A 21,953-nucleotide genomic window follows, 5' to 3' on the forward strand; every position below is an offset into this window, starting at 1 on the left:
ATACAGCATAGGGAATTTTGTCAATGATATTGTAATGACTCTGTGTGGTGTCAAATGGGTACTAGGCTCACAGATGATCACTTCATAAGTTGTACAGATGTCTAATCACTATATTGTGCACTTGAAATTAATGTAATGTTGTATGTCAGCTGGAATTTAAAATAAAAAAAATATTTAAAAGCATTCTCAGGTAAGAACTTCCCTTATTATCTTTCTGACATTCAGTCCAATTAGAATATTTACAAGTTCTAGTTAATCAATATACAAAAACAAAATCTTTTTATAGCAACAAATACAGAACACAAATAAATCCATATAAAATTATATATACTTTAATTTATTGTTATCTATACTTTTCACAGTAGTAACAAAAACTATAATGTATTTGGGGATAAGTTTAAAAAATTGTCAGAGGTCTGTAGAGACAATTAGATACCTCTATTGAAAAACATTAAGAACATAAAACATTAAAAAGAAAGCTATACCGTGTGTATGGCTAGGAAGATTAACTAGTCAAGATGTATCAGTTCTCCACAAATTTATCTACAAATACAGTACATGGGCAATCAAAATCCTGAGTTAATTCTAAAGTTTATATGGTAGAGGTCAAAAACCAAGTATAGCCGAATGCTTCTGAAATTAAGGTAGGGAGATTGGGTAAAAAGCTATAATAATTAAATGATAAAATCATAAAGTTATTATAAATAAGACAATGTGGTATTAACATAGAAATAAGCACATTAACTAATGAAATAGAAAAGCGAGTTCAGGAGCTGGCATTTAGGAATGACTGAGCCATGGTAGAGAGAGCCTTGAGATTTTGAGGGAAAGGGTGAACCATTACATTAAAGGCCCTGAGACAAATGGCTATCTAGATAGAAAAAAAGTCTTATCCTACTTCATCACATGCAAAAAAAATTAATTCGAGGTGAATGAAGGACTTAAGAGACAAACTAAAACTTTTATAAGAAAATGTATTTCAGGTTTCAATAATTATGTCTTAAACGGGCACAAAAAAACCTAAAGTTAACCTCTCTAAAATTAAAAATGTTTATTCAAAAAGTAAAAAGAAGGTATATTGATAGAAAACTGGTGGAGAACTTTCTGTTCTTTCAAGTACAGCTATTTTGTCAAAATTATTTTGTGTGAACCACACATTGCACTGAAAATACAGTAAGGAAAGAGAGAACCATTTAAGCAGCTCACAATGACTTTCCAGTCACATCCATCATTAGCTAAGTCGGAAACCTGTATCACTTTAAGTTTTCTGAAATGTGAAATGGAAATACTTGTGAAGGGCCCTCACTGATGCATTTAGAGGTAGTATGTTCAGGGAAATGGAATTGAAATGTTTCAGTAAGAGTCGTAGATCCAGTCCTTGAAATAGATGTTGGCTGAGTTTTCTGTAGTATGTAATTGCAACACAATAAGACTCAAAAGCATTTCAATGAAGTGTGGGTGGAAGAGGAACATGCTGCTTCAAGAGCGTCATTAGGTTTCTGCAGACCGGAGCTCTCTGTCGTTGGGAGGAACCCTGTTTACCTTGGTTCAGAATCAGTTTTAACCATCACTGAGGCCTGCGGGGTCAGAGTGCACCATGAAATCCTTGGGAATAGGCTGGGTGGGGTAAGAAAGGATAAAAATGTTTTTCTAAAAGCCCAGAGATGGGTTCAAGTTTTGTTTATCAGTTGTTTCCAGAACAGTATGTTGTAGAGCCAATCACTGATGAAATGTTAGGATTATACTTCAATACCTACTTTAATCTCTTAAAGAAGTTTCTGGTCAATTGGAGCAATGACCTCTGCCCAGTGTAGTGGTTCTAATAGGCTAAAGATATAATTTCTACACGCACTTTGGCCTGAAGCCTCGGAAATAATTGAGGGAGAGAGGGAAACCAGGGGTGGGGGAGGGAGAGAGAGAATATCATCAAAACAAATGAACAAAACCAAAAACATTGTCCTTTATGGCAAGGGTGATGAGAAAGACACATTTGTCCATAAAGAACACATAGGTAATCTCTTCTTCCTTCCCTGAAAATGCCATTACACATGACTCTGGTGGGAGTAGAACAAATTCACGTGGCCTTTGAAGTTAATGAAACTCAGTGAAGTTTTCTCAATTTTCATTTCGTTTTCTAATAAGCAATTGTGAGCTATCATTACCTTTCCCTCTCTTAGATCACATTGCATTAAAAGAGCCTCAGATTCCACACTGCTAGAGAGTAAGAGTGAGTTTTAACTGATGATGATAATTCTACAGTATATGTCATGCTGTGGTTTATAATGGGCTACCCTGCACATTCTCACATTTATCCTTGGAACAGCTCTTTGAGGATATTAAGGTAGATATTAGAGTGCTCATATTTCCTCTGGGAAAATGAAGTTTACTGCTGTTAAACCTTAAAAGGCTTGCTTACAGTCACAAAACTAGGCAGTGGCACGATCAAGACTCCCCACTCCAATTTCCATGTTGAATCCTTCCACCATTAATAAGTGATTATTACCAACATTTTCCTAGGCATTAGGAATATAGGGAAAAATCAGATACAACCCTGTCCTCTTGAGAGCAGGTGCTATTTTGGAGGGGTGGAGGGAAGGCAGTTAGATGAATGTAAAGCCTTCCTATATCGATAAAAGTAGATCACCACGTGGAACACAGGGGTGGTAAGTGCTGTCTGTAGGGTCATCCTTAGTTCAGCACTAATCTTAGAAGCGGCACAGTGGGGAGTGGTAGACAGAGGAGCAGGAGGGATAATTACTGTGACAGATGAATGGTTTATTCCCAGAGCACAGGAAGAAGATGGAAGGAAGTGCGAATGCGATGGAATCGTCAATCCATGAATCTGGTATGAGGACTGGAACCATGTGCTTGACTATTGAACAAACTTTGGAACTTGTTGAAAAGAGATTTGGAGGGATATTTAAAGTCCCAGTGCAGTAGCAGCTTGGAAGTGAACCAGGGCACAGTTCTCTACACACATGTTCAGATACACTGATGCAAAGGGGTCCAGAGAGGCCTTTTAGGAAGGCCGAGTGTGGGAGAACACAGCAGAGACTAAAGGCACATGAAAGAGCCTAATGGGAGAAGGTACGGTTGTGGAGGGGCTCCGCAGGGAGCTGTCAGAGCGCCTGAGCTCTGGAGTCAGACTGCAGGTTGGCCAGCTAACTGTGACTTTGGGCTCTTACCTTCATTTCTTTTTCTATCACAATAGTCTCTTTCTCATGGACTTTCATAAGGATTCAGTGAGTGGGTGTCATGTGCTTAGATCTTGCTTATGAGCACACAGTGAGAACTGAATAAATGTGAGCTTCCACTGTTACTACGTTACTGATGTTAGTGTCGGTGGTAGGGCTAAGTTGTATCATGGCCTAACCTATGAGATGTTGTTGGTGCTAAGAAAAGAATAATAGTATTTTAAGACATTTGTTCACCAAAAGTGGAGCTTAGTAATTCAGGATACTGAGTGAACACTTTTACCTTCTTGTAGATGTAAGTCTACAAAATGTTGATTGTGGGGAGTGTTATTTTGGAGACTTTGCCTACTTGTACTTATATAAAGTCACTGAATTGTTATTTTAGAGCTGAAGTAGCATTTAAGGCCTAGGGAAGTGATCTTCAATTTGTCTTCTGTGGGTCCTTCCAAGTAGGTGAAGGAAGGAAGAAGGTATGTGGGTCTATGGGACACCCTCACAATCCTTTAAAAGAAAATGCACTTTGTTCACATATCGTTTTACTTAATAAGGGTACCACTTCCAAAAATACCATTGATTTGACCCAACCTCCTTATTTGTAGGTGAGAACATAGAATCCGAGAGAGATTAAGTGATTTGTTCAAGGTTGCACAGCTGTATGCTGACAGAGTGGGGCCAAGAAGGAAAGTCTATGCCTTCTGGTACAGTGTCCTTTACTATCACAAAATGCTACCTATGGCTACACTATGCAGGATTACTGCACTTTACAGATACTAGCATAATCAAAAGAAACATTTAAAAATACATTTCTGTATCAGCACCTAAAAGCAAGAGCTCCAAAAAACAACTGCCAGTAACTCAGCAGATATATAGCCACGCCCCCACCACTTGGAACTAGCTTTCAATACCCTTCGCCCTTCTTCAACTTAATGTTTGCTTTATATCTATAGTTTTACTTGATTAAAACTTAGATTGAGAAGCATGAAATGAAATTAGAAATCAAAAATGGTATGGTGAATTCAAGGCAAGGATAGTCCATGATAAAGACCAAAAGAATGACGGAAACAATAGAGCTCTAGAAGAATTGTAAACATTACAGAAAATGTTTTCAGTAAAATGGGATTGTTTCTGCCCTGGCTGGTGTAGCTCAGTGGATTGAGCGCGGGCTGCGAACCAAAGTGTCGCAGGTTCGATTCCCAGTCAGGGCCCATGCCTGGGTTGCAGGCCACAGCCCCCAGCAACTGCACATTGATGTTTTTCTCTCTCTTTCTCTCTCCCTTCCCTTTCTAAAAATAATTAAATAAAATCTTTAAAAAAAATGGAATTGTTTCCAATGTGGCCTAAAATGTCCCGCCATGTGCTGTTGACTATTCTCAAGCCTGGCGTGTGGACTGGCTTCCCGGGAAAGCTGTCCTTCCCACACTGGTTGTCGTTCCAACTTCATGAAAATCCTGGAGACTGGAAGAGAAAGGCAGTATTCAGATCACTGGTAATTTTCAACTCAAGTTTCTTGGATTGTTTGGCTCCGTGATTTATATTTGTTGGTTTTCTTTACTGGATTTCAAAGCCAGAACACTTTTTCCTAACCTTAAACCAGCCATTAAAATAATGACCTCATTCAAGTTCTTATCCTAGTGAAAAAGACATTTAAAAATTGATCTTCTGAAAGTGGAGCCCGGATTACCACAAAACATTTTGTCACTCAGGCTTTGCTTCAAGTGTCACTTCCTGAAGGACAAGTGAGATGAAGTTGTCCTTCTGCCATCTTGCCTGCTCCTCTCTTTTTTATTTACTAAAAGCACTTACTGCAATTGGAGATGATCTTGTCCATGTATTACTTCCCTGTTATTTACCTTTATCACTGGAACGGAAGCCCCAGGAAAGTAGGACCTTGACTAACTTGCAAAGTGCTTGGGATCTAGTAAATGTTAACTGAGTGAGTAACTCTAGAATCCCTTTCAGGTCATTGGTTTAGTTATTAGACTTCCAGTGCTCTTTATTGAATATGTACCAATGCTCTCAAAGGATAGTGAATGAATGACGGTTTTATGTAAAAGGAAGAGGGAAATGAAGGCATCTTTTTTCTTTTTTGCCATTTCAGTCGCCGTAAGTAATTATGATGCATTTTGGTTTTGTACTATAACATCAAAATTTGTAATGCATTTTGTTCTGGATTTTGTGTGCATAAGAACTTTTGCAATTGGGATGGCCAGGTTAAGAAATGTAAATTTTGTTTTTTTCCTGCTGTAGAGAGACTTGAGGAAACACTCCTGCTGTGAGTCTCACCTTTGAGAAACACAAATTTTGGATACTCTTCCCTCAAATTTTCCCAGATATTCTCTCAAAACTGCAATGGCTTCTGTTAGGTTGGGGAGGAAGTCCATCTTCCAGATCAAAGTCCGGAGGCCTTTTTCTGCCACTTCTTCTTCAGTCTCATCCAGGACCCCTTGTGCCTGGTCAGTGACCTCCAGTGTTCAGGATGTTGACCTTCATTTACCTTCTCAAACTCATCAGGTAGTTCTTTGCTTCCAACACCCACACTTGTCTCTCTCCTTAGTCAACTCTTTCCAATTCTTTTTCCTGGCTAATTCCTAGTTTTTAGGTTACAGGTTACATGTCACCTCCTCAAAGAGGCCCTCTCTGATATCCACATCCCCCCATGTCTAAGAGAGTCCCCTTGATATGCTATGTTCTATCATTAGTCCTGTACTCTTCCTTCTTGACATTTGTTGTAATTGATAGTTTCACTTTATTTTATTGGTATGTGAGAATTTGTATGTGCCTATGTATTTAGTGTCCATCTGCCTTGCTAAACTCTCTACCACAGGAGTAAATGTTTTGCTCTTCGTTGTGCTCCCAGTACTTAACTCAGTGCCTGCAATAGTCCTTTCTATCTGACTCAATAAATATTTACTGAATGGATGGTGGAATTCACAAGTAAAATTGATCTTTGAGTTCTCAGTGTCTAGCACAGAGTCTGACATATATAATTGACTCAAAAAAATAGCACACAGCTAAAATTAAGTGAATGAATAAAGTGTTAATCATCTTTAGTACAGGGAAACAATGATTGTTCATTATAGGTTAAAACCCAGCTCCCACATACAAACAGAGCACTCACTCTTTTCATTCATTTGTCTTCATTCCAGTGAACAGAATTTGCTGATCTAAGTAGAGTGGAGAAAAACTACCTAATTGGTTAGTCCTTATCATTTCAAAACATCCAAATGAAAAGTTAATAACTGAGGAATTCTTCCTTATGTCTTATATACTTGATGTAGGTATCTTAAAAGATTGATCAAATCTTTTTTCAATTGGATATTTGAGTAGACTCAACCATTAGACAATTTTCCTCTAGGGACTTACTTTAGCTCTTAAGTTATATACACGGTACAAGCAACCTCAAGTGGATCATTATCTATAGAAGTGCAAAATTCCATCTCCCTTTGGCAAAACCATTCAAACCCAGAAGTGTGTTTTACACATTTTGACAGAAGTGTCTGTAATAACCAACTGTAACCTCCTTTTTTACCACTTTTGTACCCAAAAGTATATGAAAAGAGTACATATGAAGGCTTGCTTCTATTTAGTATAAATATCTCTTGGCTTAAAACTCTTTTCACTATTAGCCACGTCATGTAAGTAAAATAAATAACAAAGAGTCTAGCTCCTTGTATGACACATAGCTAAATAAAGATAATTGAACATTAGATGACTAAGTGTTTGATGCAAATATCCAGACACATATTTCATACAGGTCAGTCTAACATTTCTTGTGTAATCTTTATTTGCACAAGCATGAACAAAAAGGATTTGAATCCTACTGGGTGATTGATAGGTGTATCAATGTTCTATACTCTGTTGTTGGGATTGGAGGTAGGCTTACCCTGACTTTTGTAAAACTGAAGTCCACCCTTGGAGGTTGCAGTAGAGAAGGAAAGAAGGAGTGAGACTCCTCTTGGCTTTGTGTTGGGACATGACTGGGGGGCATGGGTAGGGCCTTCATTTTGGAAGGGGTTGAGTATGGCCTTTGACATGTGTTATAGCCTTGTAACATGTGGCAGTGAGTTAGTAAGGTAAGTCTCTGAAGAATGTCTTTTTCCTTGAGCTGAAAATAATCTAAGGATACTGCCTGAAAAAAATGTTCACTCTTTAATTGGATTTCAATGACCATGGCTTCGTATATGAAAATCTTTTTAGCTTTTTTCTCCTTTCATTGGAAGTCCATTTACGGGCCACTGATGTTGATTGGTGTCTCTTCGTAGAGTCCGTTATGTGTCAAATGACAACAACCACAGAACTGAATGTGGGTTTAAGTTAAGAAAAACAGAGAGCTGAAAACTTTCTTCCTGCAGTCATGCTTCCCACCTCCTTCAGCAAGGTTTTCTCGACTTGGGATGTGCCTTCTGAGAACTTCGCATTACTAAAATGCTCCTAAATTGCTCCATGCATTTATTCCTCCAACTCTCAGCTTTCGGTCTCATAGCAACTCTTCTCAAGGTAAAGGACCAAAAGTCATTTCCACTTCAAGTCCAGTTCTTCTAGATGAATCATACAACATAATTTTTATCTTCCCTTTGTCAGAATAATTCTAAGAAGATGATCTTCAGATCATATTCTTAAAAGTTCTCCAATTGGATTTTATTTTATTCCATTTTCCCTGTACTTCTTTCCCTAAACACTATCTTTTAAAAGAGGAATGCAGTTATTTTTTGTTAGTTATTTTCATGTTTTTAGCTCATTCACCTTGACATATAGCCCGTGGTAGTTAAAGTACACAAACATATAAAGCAAAGCATTTGGCTCTGTGTAAAGAGGTTTCTATGCTGACAGGTGCATGGAGGAAAGGGTGATACCTGATCATGTCACCCATTGATGAACTTTTAATGGTATTTTCTTACATATTTGCTTTCATATCATCGCTTAAGGTTTTATTAGCCCCTCCACACACTGACTGTGCTCTCTTTCCAAGTTTCTCTTCCTTCTTTTTTATTGTTCAAGTACAGTTATTTCCATTTTCACCCCACCATGTCCCCCCCAGCCCCACCCATCCTCACCTCCTACCCTCAAACCTACCCCCTTTGGCTTTGCCCATGTGTCCTTCATACATGTTCCTTGATGGCCCTTCCCCTATTCTCCCCCATTATCCCTCTCCCCGCTCCCCTCTGCTTACTGTCAGTTCATTCTTTATTTCAGTGTCTCTGCTTACATTTTGCTTGCTAGTTTGTTTTGTTAATTAGGTCCCACTTATAGGTGAGATCATCTGGTATTTATCTTTTACTGCCTGTCTTATTTCACTTAGCATAGTGCTCTTCAGCTCCATCCAAGCTGTCACAAAGGGTAGGAGTTCTTTCTTTCTTTCTTTCTGCTGCATAATATTCCATTGTTTAAATGCACCATAGTTTTGTTTTGTTTTTAATCTACTCATTTATTGGTGGTCACTTAGGTTGCTTCCAGCATTTGGCTATTGTAACTTGTGCTGCTATGAACACTGGGGTGAATAGGTTCTTTGGAATTTGTGTTTCAGGATTCTTAGGGTACAATCCCAGCAGTGGTATTGCTGGGTCACAAGGCAGATCCATTTTTAGTTTTCTGAGGAAATTCCATACTGTTTTCCACAGTGGCTGCACCAGTCTGCCTTCCCACCAACAGTGTATTAGGGTTCCCTTTTCTCCACACCCTCACCAGCACTTGTTGTTTGTTGATTTGGTTATGATGGCCATTCTGACCAGTGTGAAGTGGTATCTCATTGTGGTTTTAATTTGCATCTCTATGATGGCTAATGATGCTGAGAATCCTTTCATATGTCTTTGGGCCCTCTGTATGTCCTCCATGGAGAAGTGTCTGTTCAGGTCCTTTGACCATTTTTTAATTGTGTTGTTTGTCTCCCTGGAGTAGAGTCACATGAGCTCTTTATATATTTTGAAGATCAAACCCTTTTCTGAGTTATCATTTGCAAATGTATTTTCCCATACAGTTGGTTCCCTTTTCATTTTATTGCTGTTTTCTTTAGCTGTGCAGAAGATTGAGTGCCAGCCTGCAACCCAAGTTTCTCTTCTTACAAATACAAAACTACTAGCTGGATTACTCACTACTTCCGGAATATGCTTTATCTTTTTCCACCTCTCAACTTTTATTGATACCATTTAATATTCCTGGATTCTTTTCCCTCTTACTTATCCTGTTCTTGGAGACCTACACCAAATGCCACATACTCATTGACATTTTTAATCATGCCAGTTGATAGTGATTAGGATCTATAAAGCAAGGTGTCATAGGATATAGTCTTTGCATCTGTTTGACCAGTCAGTGACCAGGTCCACAGAAGATTAAGTATATCTCTGCATCCTAAGTGTATTTGTATGCCAGTGTGTTGGGAGTGAATTGGGACAGGGAGAAAGCAGGCCATGCATCTATTGTGTGTCATCCGGTACAGGCTAATGGTTGTCATAGATATTTCTAAACTTTCAGCTGCTCGATGCAATGAACGTTTGTATCTTACACAGATCACAGCCCGACATAGGCATCTTTCCTCGGTAGGCGACTTTTTCCTTGAGAGATCCAGGACTCTCATAACCCATGCTTCTGTCCTCTACTTGGTCCTGGAACCATTCTTCATTCAGGCAGTAGGTTGGAGCAAGGACTGAGAAAGGCATACCTCTTTTTTAACTCTTTCATCGTTGAAGTCATTTAAATGGCCTTCACTCACTGTTCACTAGGCAGAGTCCAGCCATATGTCCACCCTACACTGTGGGGAAGGCTGGGCAGTGTTTCTAGGTCAACACCCAGGGGAAAAAGAAATGTCTTTTGGTGAGTACAGCCGTCTTTGTCAGAGTCTTCACTTCTGGTTATCAAATATCTATTTCTCTCACATAGAGAGCACACACTGTTCTTCTCCAAAGGAACTAGTCCGAAGTTGCATCCAGTCACTGAGCCAAGTGTCCTCACTGATGTGCAGTCCACTCTATCAAGCACGGATGTGACTTTCCTGGCTTGGCAGCCTCCACTCACTAATACGCTGAACATCCCATGTTGGACCAAGGGCAGAATAACTGCAAGAAAAGGAAGAGGGAATAGTTGCCTCATCGTTCTTAGAATGTTATGAAATCAAACTGCGTAGGATGACGACGCTTCTACTCTGAGGGGCCTGAAAGTTTTCCCTTAGTCCCTAAATCTGTTATCTGGGGAAGAAAAAGAACTTTCTATTTTCCTCCATGAATCTGGGCTTCATCTCTGGCATGCTCTTTCTTTCTTTGTATTTTATTGTAATCATTGTTTAAGTACAGTTTTCTGTCCTTTACTCCCATTCCAGCCCACCCACCCATCCCTCCCCACCTCCCTCCCATTTCCACCCCACCCTAGTTTTTGTCCATGTGTCCTTTATATTTGTTCCTGTGAACCCTTCCCATCCTCCCCTGAAATTCCCTCCCCTCTCCCCTTTGGTCAGTCAGCTTGTCCTCTATTTCAGTGTCTTTGACTATATTTTGCTTGTTTCTTTGTTTTGTTGTTTAGGTTCCTGTTAAAGGTGAGATCATATGGTATATAAAAAGCTTCTGCACGGCTAAAGAAAACAGTATTAAAATAAAAAGAGAACCAACTGTATGGGAAAACATATTTGCCAATGATACCTCAGAGAAGGGTTTAATCTCCAAAATATATAAAGAACTTACATGACTCCACTGTAGGAAGACAAGCAACCCCATTAAAAAATGGGCAAAGGACTTGAACAGACACTTCTCCAAGGAGGACGTACAGAGGATCTGGCATGCTCTCTCTTTCCATTATTCTCCTTGGCCACATCTGAAGTGAGTGGTGAGAAGTGTGTCCTTTTGTTGAGCTATCTAGTGTTCACAGTCTGCTCTGGTGGGCACATTCTGGGCCTGCCCCAGCCCTTTTCCCAACCTGCTGTCTAAAGAAAGGGCACTTCAAGGCCCTGTACACAGCAGAGCTCAACATCAGAAGGATCCTGGGCCCTTAAATAGGAAGGGCACTTACCAAGGAGGATGCCTACATTGTCTCGTATATTGATCTGAGTAAGAAATGAACTTTCATTCTGTTGAGCAGCTGAAATTTTAGGGTTGGAGGCTTGAACAATCATAAGCTTTTGTTTTTCAGTTTAGGCTTGTAATTTCTTTGGCAGTATAGTTGTCTCAAAAAAAAATAGTAAGCTTCTATTCTATTTGCTTTGTCAGCTCCATCTGCTCATAACCACACCCAAGGTCTGTTGCTAGGCACAGTCCTCAAGTCTGACGTTCTCATTTGCTTCCTTGTCATGTGGCCCCTCCCTCATGACTTACTGGTGACTATCTTGAACTATTAAACAATAGGGTCAGGTGGGGATGCCAGCCTTTTTCGTGTCCCCCTTTACCTCCTGAGGCTCTGAGCTCTGTGTTAATTTATAAACTGAGAAGTCTTCCTGGAACTGTCATACTCAGAATTCTTTTCAATTTCACGTCTTAATAGTTCATGGCCAGGAGCAGTTGGCGTTTCTGAACTTGTAAGCCTATTTATTTTTGGGATGTTTCCATTCCCTTCAGTTTCTGCTTCAGAACCATTTAATTCTCGCTTGAGCTCCCCTCTTGCTTTTAATACCTTACCCAGGGCAGCCGTGGTGGCCGCTGTACACCATCACTCTGGCTCTTTCTGGTCCCTGGCCCAGGTGCATGGTTAGCCATCCAAGTTAATTCAGACTGCATTTTTGCCAGATATTTTGCAATGTTGTAACAGAGCCCTCTCTAGCTTGCTGTATCTGTTTCTTGCTATTTGGCATTAAGGGAATAAACATTTTTTATGGCAGGACCCTGCCTCCAGTACCTATTTCTCTATTGACCCACATAAGCTAACAACTGAATCAACCAACCACCATGTTCTAATGGGTTACTGTATTTTTCACACCATAAGACGCACCTAGGTTTTAGAGGAGGAAAATAGGAAAAAAAAATTTTGAAGCAAAAAATATGGTAAAATAGTTAATAACATAAATAACATAATATTTCACCAATGTCAATGTAAATCAGAACTCAACAGCAGCATTAACAATCATTATTCCTCCCAAATTTGGGGGAGGGGTACGTCTTATAGTCCCCAAAATATGGTAATTTCTCCTTATAAAGCTTACAGTTCAATGTGGGTAGTTCTGTCTATATGCTCATTCAGAGTTAAGCATTTGGTTCTAGGTCACATAATTGGCAAGTAGACGCATCAAGATTTGAACCCAGGATGCTGGACATCAGAGTCCTAAGCACTTTCATCTTGAGTAATCAGCTTTGAGATACAGCCATTCAAATGTTGCATCTTTCAAGATATATTGCTTACAATTTACCATTGTAAATGACAACGACGTGTGGAACAAAAACTTGCTGTTTTGTTCCACACATCGAAGAGTTGTATATGTAAACCTCTTTTTAAAAAATATTTCCACAAACTTTTATTCAGACTCATAGGAATAGAACATTTTTACTTATGTAAACCTCTTGATCATACAAATATTTATGGACCCACAGTCTTGCAGATCATGTGCCGAGAGATTTTTGTGGCATCAGAGATGCAGAAGCTCTTTATATGTAACTAAACCTGCCACTTTTAAACGACATCTTAATCGTAAACCTTTCCTCTAACCATACTGTACTTTTTTCAGGGCAGCTAAATTAAATTGTCCTGTTGGGCTTTTGTTTGTTTGCTTGTTCCCATCTATCAACATCCTTTTATACAAAGAAAGGCTAAAAAGTAACTTTACATTTGTAGGCTTATTTTTAAAGACATACGAAGGCAGGTTTGACTTGCACACCCTCATGAAAGCTCTTTATTTCCCAGGTGGGGGAATTGGTACCTAAGGGTGTCTGAAAAACAGGCTTTCTTTCTATAGGGGAGAAACTTCCAGGGTACGCCATGCAAATGCTCTTGCAAATCCCGTTTCTTCCCCCTATCACTTAAGTGCAGATGGGCTGCATTGGAAGAGGGCAAGGAGTGGAATGATGTTTCCCCACAAGAGGGTTCTGCGGTGCTCTGGACACCAGATGTAATCGGTGGGAGGGTTCATTGCTGCAGGCTGTCCGTCTCACAGTGGGAGTCAAGGGCTGGGAGGCTTGCTAAACCTCTCCTGATCTATGATGGAAGTTGTGCTTCCTTCAAGGATACATCTTGTTCTTCCATACCCCACGTGTTTCTCAGCCTCAGGAGCACTTCTCGGATTTAGACTAATCTTAATATGACTTGGTAATGTTACTGCCAGCTTCCTAGCAATCAGCCCATTTTGGATGCTGTTGACTCATCTGTTCCATCTGAAAATGAGTTAATGCTCTAGTCTGATTGACTCCCGGAGGTTGGGATAGAATATTTCAGCGGGACTTTGAAAACGAAGCCCTGACCCCTAAGTATAATGACCTCACTGGACAGTAAGGGGTTCCTCTCTGTCGGGCAGGTGTCAAGTGTCTGTCCAACCAGCAAGGTTCACATAGGTTTGTACCTGATCTGAGGGTGACCAATCATCTGTTCACTGGTTCACATGGCAAAGCTTTTCACCTGAGACGATGCTAGTGAGAGACCTAGGTACCACATAATCAGTCAATCTTTTCCAATGATGGTGACATTCTACTGATTCACTGAAAATATCACCAGGGTCAATAAAGAACATAATTTTAATTTATTTTACCAATAGTGGATGGGCTGAAGTGTTTAGACCAAGTGAGTTTTTCCCATGGAAGGTATCATGAGTTTATTCTTATGGTGACAGCATAAAGTTCTTCTAGACTTTTAGAGCACTGCTTAGAAATTCGCAACTGCAGTGGAATAAATACTCCGCCAGGAGCCCTCGATATTGAGACTCCCAGGAGAAAACGCAAAGCCCTCCTGTTTGCATAGAAGTAAGCCTCGGGGTCCTCCTGTTATGATGTCTCAGTGATTTATACTGAATGTGTGCTCCCTCTGCAGCCTCTAAAGGATAAGCGTACACGTGCGTGTGCGCACACACACACACACACACACACACACACACACACACACACACACAGTGAGGGAGAGAGAGAGAGAAGTGAGTCAGGCGTTGGGGGCATGCGCCACCCCTGAGGGCTCAGTCTGTGGCCCCTAGTTTGTGCTGAAGAGCAAGCGTTGTATGGTGGACAGGTAATGACGGCCGGTGAGAAATAGCAGGATATCCAGGGAGAAGAGGCTGAGAAGAATACGTTCCCGCTGGAAGGGTTAAGAACAAGCGTCTCAGGAGAAAATGTGGGAGACTATTGAAACGGGACCAGAAAAGCAGAGGACTGCTAAGACTCCACTCGCATGGTTTCTGAACCAAACTTCTGCGCACGGCAGGCGAGCACCGGCTCCCTCCCACACGGAGAGTTCCTCCCGTGCCGGTGCAGCAGTCTGTTAGGTAAACAGAGGCTTTCTACTGGGAAAGGAACATTTCTCTATTTTGGCTATGAGTTGTTATTTTTAAAGCTTTATCCCTCCCAACATTTCCCCCTATGCTTGTTTGTTTATTTTTTTTTCACTAGAAAGAAAATGTGTGTTACTGCAGAAAAATTAACTACAGGACCAGAAAAACTCACTGTATTATTCTCTTTATGATTAAGGCCAATGCACTGTTCGGTGTGACCACTCTCTCACCCTTGTTTTGAGTAGCATAGCTTTTTTGTTTCCCTCTGCCTATGCAGACCTTTTATAAACCTGGATTTCCACAGTCTAAGCAAAGTATACCATGGCAGTTGTTGTCCCGGCACTTTGGGTAAACAGCCAGCCTCTCCCTTGACCTCTATGGGTCTGTCTATTTATCAATGTCTGTAACTAGCAGTTAAACATGGACCCTGCTGTGTGCCACACACCATGCTAAGCATTGTACATAAAACCTCTTTACCTTTATCTGAGAACATTATGACAATTGCTTCCGCACTGATGTTGGTTGAGTCTGGGGAGATTGACATGATTCGTGGGAGACTCCGTGGGCTTCTTCTGGTATCCCATGGTGCACCCGTCGGTCTTTCTCCTCGTCTGTCTTGTCTCCGTTTTGGATCTCCTCATTAACAAAGCCCTGGGGTCTTCGTCTCTGCACCTAATATAGAGCACAGCGCCTGGTATCTAAGGGGCCTTCAATAAGTCTTTTTCAGTGAATTAAATTGAAGTGGGGAAAAAAAAAGACAAAGAAAATCATGTTGTTGCAATTCTTGCTTCTGGTGTAGGTGATGTGGTTTGATTTAACAGTGTGGAGACCTAATTCTCTCATTTGGAAAATGGCAATAATATTACTAACCTTGGAGGGCAGTTGTAGGAAGTAAATAAATTTGTCAAAAATCCCTAGCATATCTCAAATCAGTGTGTAACGATTTGGGAAAACGAACTAGTTGCCTGGAACAAATAATAAGCTGAATTCCTACCTCACCTCTTACATCAAAATAAATACCAAATTATGGTCGCGCAACTCTGAGAATTTGCTAAAATCCATTGTATTGTCCACTTTAAATGGATTGTATATAAGTAATTGTACCTCAATAAAGTGTTTATAAAAAATAAAAACCAGAAGACCAAAGATGTAAACATAAGAGTATATACTAGAACTATACTGGAAAGAAACATAGTGTTCTCTATGTCATTGGAAGTGAGAATGACCTTTTCAAGCAAGACTTACTATTCTAAAGCCATAAGTGAAAAGTGTGATAAATTTGATTATGTAATAATTAAATGTTTTGCAGAAGAAAATACCAGAAACCAAATCAAAAGGAAAACTTGAAAAAACATTAGAAAAGCATTGCAAGCACATAGGACAAAGTGGTAATTACTATGATATATAAAGAGCTCTTAAGAATCAATGTGAAAGTGACTAAGAGCCAACATAAAAATATGAGAGAAAGCTTATACTAATTATTCTCCTACCATCAGCCTATTGGTACAAGCTCTTTGGAAGCAATGATTGAACTACTTACCAAAATTTAAAAATACATAAATACATATATAGCAATTCAACTTCTGGGAATTTATTCTATTAACATGTGCCCAGAGATATAAGCATAAGGGTAGTCATTGCAGGAGATGTTTGTAATGGCAAAATACTTAAAATCAAACTAAATGTCAACCAACAAAAGGTGGTTAAAGAAACTTGTAGTATTTTTAGTGAAAACTATTCAGTTGTTAGAAACAGTTGATAAAGAACTCCAGGTTATATTAATTGAAAACAAAGCAAAACAAGGTGCTAGACAATGTGTTTAGTGTTCATGTTATAAATTTGTATATATTTCACAATTTGCATATGCATAAAATATTTTAATTTCCTCATGCCCCTCTCAAACACATCATGCCCCAAATTCAGCTTGTGAACCAAAAAGATAAATGAATTCCTTTCATAGTTATCATTTCATTTAACTTGTACAACTCTATGCAAATGATACTCAGACAGTACTTTCTCCTTAAAATGTCACATGTCATGAATTACATGTCGTGTTATGAATGTTCAGTCCCTGGAGCCGAGGCTCTGTTGTGTAAGGGAAAGCCTACACTTCTTATCCTGAGGTAGGGCATTCTTCACCACCGGGCCTTGTCCTTCTTTCCCACACCAATTTATCTCCCTCCAGCACACTGCTCCACACGGCTTCACTCTCTTCCTCCTTTCCATATTTAGGACCTTCTTCCAATGAGGCTTTCATACCTCTGCTCAAAGAAATCCTACGTTCTCTTCAAGTGTCAACTCAAAGGACCCCTAATAATCAAATCCCCACTTGCCATCCTCAGCAACATCAATAGACCAGCCCACCTACAGCCAATAGTTTTCAGAGTTTTTCCTCTTCTTCCAAAGCACTTTACACTAGTCTGTTGTACTTGATTATGTTATTTCAAGGCCATGGACACATTGAAAGCAGAGGCCCTGTCTTCATTCTCGTAACTACCATAATATCTGAAATACAGCAGCAGATCGAGAAATATTTATTAGAAAAAATTCATTTACCTGAATCTGAATCATGTTACCCATGGACTGGGAAATCTGTAATTAACACAGCAGATTCGGGGATTGAACAATACACCTCTTGTAAAAAATTGAAGTGAAAATGGTTTATTGACGGAAAATCTTTTGGCCCTGCCATCTGGATTCAAATGAATGTTCGTATTTCTCCAACAGAGTGGCTACTGGTTTTTGATACAAATTTGGATCCATTAGATTTTTATGAATGTGAACCTCATCATGTCTCCTGGAAGCTTCTCGGTCCTTTAATACTCTTTTTTTCCTGTGTTTTCATAGGAACCAGGGAAAATGTGTAGAGGGCATGGTAGAGATCTTTGACATGTTGCTGGCAACATCATCTCGGTTTCGTATGATGAATCTCCAGGGAGAGGAGTTTGTGTGCCTCAAATCCATCATTTTACTTAATTCTGGTGAGTTGATAACATGGAAGAATTTAATGTTGGGTTACTGAAAGAAGTATTTATTTGTATTTTCAAACAGATATAAGTAAGCTACCTGCTAAAAAATGCATAATCAGCCCTGGCTGGTGTGGCTCAGTGGACTGAGTGCCGGCCTGTGAACCAAAAGGTCACTGGTTCGATTCCTGGTCAGGGCACAGGCCTGGGTTGTGGGCCAGGTCCCCCATTTGGGGGCACTTAAGAAGCAACCACATGCCCATGTTTCTCTCTTTCTCCCTCCCTTCCATTCTCTAAAAATAAATAAATAAAATATTTAAAAAATGCATAATCATGCATTGAAAGAAACAACAGACAGACATTGAAAATAACCTATTGCCATTGTAGACTACTTACTGAGGTAGAATCTTACTGGCCAAGTATGATGGCTGAAAAACAAAAACTGGGCATTGAATCAAAAGGCCCTTTGGTTGAAATAGATGCTAGAAATTGGGCATGTTTTTGTTAAAGTGGCTCATAGAAACAGTCATATGTCTGTTGATAGTTAACGAGTAGACCACGTGACCCTGTAAGAAATTTCGACCAATTCCAAGCTCCAGATTATATAAGGAAAGAAGCTTATTTGAGAAAGCCCATGCTTTTGGTCAAAACTGATTAGCTGACAAATATAATTGGCTCAGAGAGAGAAAATCTTGGTTCTAAAGCTGAGGAAGGTGGAATGCAATAAATTGATCCAGCTGCAAGGGAAGTTTTCATTGGTCTTTGGTGTCGAATTCAACTGTCTCCTCCTATTTATGCATTGGAGAGAGCTGAGCTGAGAGCTGCTTCTTTTTTTTTTTTTTTTTTTATTAGTGAGGTTGGCTGTTCATAGAGTCACTCCAGGTCACCTGGGTGGAAACCATGGCTCATCCTGAATTAGCACCCTGTCTCCTCCTCCCAACCCCCTCAGTATTTGGACTTGCATACTAGATCTCCAATTTGTGGGACCTGAAATTTATTTAGCAATTGGGCGTCAGGTACACTGTAAATGCCCTTAATCTAGACTTTCACCCTCCACCCCTGGCCCCACTTCATGCCTCAGACATCTTTCTCACACGGAAATCACAGCTATTTAAAGTCCTGCCCGATCTATATTTCCTTTTTTACACCATCAGGTACCATCTCAAATGTTCCTGTAGCTGAACGTGAGTTTGTACTGATCTCATGTAGAGAATCAGCATTTCTTTCTCTTTTCAGTTGTTTTGCTTCTTCCAGATGATTACCAATCTCTTCCCATGTCCTGGAACAATTTTCCACTTCTCTTCCCCACCAATGCTAGTAACCTACATCAGTCAGTGGTCATCATAGTAATCATCCTCATTTATCAACAGATAAATGGAAATCTGTATTATTACACTAGACAAGGACTGAATTATGGGACGAAGTTACATTAAAAATAATGTGATCTACACTAAGGAAGTGATTACGACTCCATTCAAGTTTCTGGTTCCACTCACATGTATTGTGCCTTTCATTTGAGTCATTTGTCCTGTACACTGAAGGGTCCAGATCCCTCCCTCAATGGCTCTTTCCTGGATGAGAGTTCTGGGAGCAATGCCACTCGGCTGCCCGACGCCAGGTCCTGAACTGGCTCCTTCGTCAGTCGAGGCCTGGCTCGTGCGGATGGCTTTCATTTGGGCAATCTGTTAACTTGGGGGAAAGCTGCGACATTTTCCCCACTTCAACCAGGAAACGGTACCCCAGACAGGAAGTGAAACTAACCAGAGTTGTATAATCAACACAAGTAGATGCTGTGAAATTGGTAACCAAAGATATTTCCTTCAGATGCATATAGCTTTTTCCTACATAATTGTTCTGTTCCTCGACTGGGCATTTTTTTTGTTTGTTTTTTATTTTTAAATTATTTTATTATTATTCAATTACAGTTGTCTGCATTTCCCCCCCAGAGCACTCCCCGCCACCCTAGCCAGATACATCTCCCTCCCTTGCTTCTACCCTCTGGGCATTTTTAAAAAAATATTACGTAAAACAAAAAGGCAAGACTTTTGCCATCAAAATATTGGATTCATTGACCCAGGTTTTGTTAAATCCCAAAGGAAAAAAACTGTCAGCCTTCACAAGAAAGTCTCTCATTAAAGACCACAGCCAGAATCTCAGAACAGGAATTTCCAGGGCAGAATTTGGGCCTTCACTGACTCCTCCTCACACTAGTTCAAGGTTCCTACTGGGTCTTCTTTCCGTTTCCCCTTTCCCAGCATCTGCTGTGAGCTTCCCGGCACTGTTTTGGAAATACAAGGCATTGAATACAGACAGAGTTGAACAGTTGTCTTTTGCAGAGACACCGGGTGGCAGCTGGTCTTTTCTATCAAGGGTGGTGCTGCTGCCTTGGGAAAAATAACAAAATAGGGGCTGTCTCTCAACCTGTCAAAAGTGAGGTCCCTTTTTCCACTCCCAAGGAGAGAAGCTCTGTTTCCGAAAAGCAGATTTGCAGCTGGGCACAGCTTCTTGTGTCGCTCTTGTTTCTGAAAAACAGAATAAAAAAGACATGACTTTGAAACTGAATAATATAGTACTAGAGCCTTTTTCAGAATGAAAAAAAAGCAGTCAGTCAGATGAGGGCTACCATCATCACCTCTCCTGATACAAATCACAAAGGGACTCTAATGCCAGGAATCTGACAGAAGCCAAGCTGGGAATGAATGGCTCAGCAAACCTGAGCTAGAAGATGCTTTTCCAGTCCCCACAAAACCAGACCTCAGTGAATGGAAGAAACTTGGGTTTTGTGTGGAGCTCCTGTCACCAAAGCTGGAGAAGGGTGTGTTTGCATCGGCCTTGACTTTGGGGCAGAGACACCATGCCAAGATTTCCATGGGAAGCCCTTTTCACAGCTCTCTGGGAGTGGGAGATACTTGTCATGCTTTCTGCCTCATGTAGAATAGTTTATTGCTTTGCTTGCAAAGGCCTAGAATCACCCATAGGGTAAATTCTGTTTGTTTTTCCACTCCCTACCAAAGGACAGAGGCGTTCCTGGTTAATCCAGAAATGCCACAGCCAAATCAATGCCAGCTTCCAGGCATTCTGAGAACTAGCCGGACAGAGCTCAAAAGTAGGGCAAAGGAGAGCAGAGCAGATGAACGCAATTCAAAAGGTGACAGAGAGGACAGGGCAGGCTCTGCGTCTGCTCATGGTGTTCTTTCTGCACCACGTGACTTCAGTTCTCCTTCATAATTCCGATATTCCTGACTCTCCCAGGTCCTGACTCTCGGATTTTATTTCACTCATGAGATCTACTGCCCAAGTCCGTGGTGAGCTTTTCTTCTCTAGACTATTGTGGTTCTTAGAGTTGGTACCACACGGTCTAGCATTTGGTCAGTTGGTTGCCTGGTTTCATTCATTTATTGAATAATTCATCACTACTGAGTTCCTGCTATAAACTTCATTCCAAATTTACAAAATTGCATGACCAAGTTTTTTTTTCCAGTTTTTTACTCTAACCTTTAGCCTGTAAACTGTCAACAAGTATTACACCATTCAGTCACTTAATAGATGCTTTTTGCTCAGCATGACCAGGAGGACCTGGCAAGTCCCCCGCTGTTCCCGTGCTGTTTCCACTGTGATCAAATAGATCATCCCGTTCATGGACTATACACCTAGCTGGTATCAGACCATCCAATGGGAAAACAATGCCCATCTCCCTGGGGTGTTGTGAGCCAATGGGAAATTATGTGTAAACTGTCTAACGTAGTTCATGGAACCTAATCAGTGACAGCTGTCCGCATCACTCCTGACAATCTCTGGCTTAGACGGAGTCACTTCATGCCTTTTTTTTTCAATATGACTAAGTGCTTTTAGTGTAGAGGCTTCCTGAAAGGCTTAGCAAATATGAGAGGATTCCAGGGGAATGCTAACAATAGAGATGTTGACTGTCCCCTACTACCCCAAGACTGTTATTGTGCATTTAATTCTATTGAGGGAAATTTTAGAGCAAGACTCATCTCGTGCATTATAATTGATTGTTATTTGAACCTTAATATTGGTTGACTTTGAGCTTCTGGCAGTTACCATGCACTCAGTCCTCTGCTTCTTCTCAATCCTTGCCCCCCCCCCACCCCGTGTGATCGCCATACACCCCACAGAATCCACTCCCATTCAGAGCAACACTCTTTTAGTGAGAGTTTGACCCGCCTTAGAAAAATTCACAAGTCAAAGCTTAATAAGTATATATCTGTGGTCTTTAATAAATGGTTTGGCCTTCAAATTGAATTGCATAGTTACTTCTACCGCTCTTCCGAACACCTTTCTGACCACAATTCTTTATGTCTCCCGCTCATTCTGAAGCGCCTCAGAGTCTTTGCTCCCGGGGAACTTGATCCAACAGGCTCCCAGGAGGGCCTGTCGGACCCCTGGCTGAGCACC

General features: G+C 40.5%; 1 protein-coding gene across 4 annotated transcripts in view; it reads left to right on the plus strand.

Moving 5' to 3' along the window:
• ESR1 (estrogen receptor 1) overlaps positions 1-21,953 on the plus strand; it is a 366,173-nt gene that overhangs the window by 318,786 nt on the left and 25,434 nt on the right. For 3 of the 4 annotated variants that reach the window (XM_045843476.1, XM_045843477.1, XM_045843478.1), the window contains one exon: positions 17,419-17,552. The exons of the other annotated variant lie outside the window; for it this stretch is intronic. In XM_045843476.1, coding sequence (XP_045699432.1) covers positions 17,419-17,552 — 134 coding nt within the window. The remainder of the gene's footprint in view (positions 1-17,418; positions 17,553-21,953) is intronic. 4 annotated transcript variants of the gene reach the window in all.

This window comes from Phyllostomus hastatus, unplaced genomic scaffold, assembly GCF_019186645.2.
Source record: "Phyllostomus hastatus isolate PE091 unplaced genomic scaffold, TTU_PhHast_1.1 phas_contig_40, whole genome shotgun sequence".
In the NCBI taxonomy this organism is placed as follows: domain Eukaryota; kingdom Metazoa; phylum Chordata; class Mammalia; order Chiroptera; family Phyllostomidae; genus Phyllostomus; species Phyllostomus hastatus.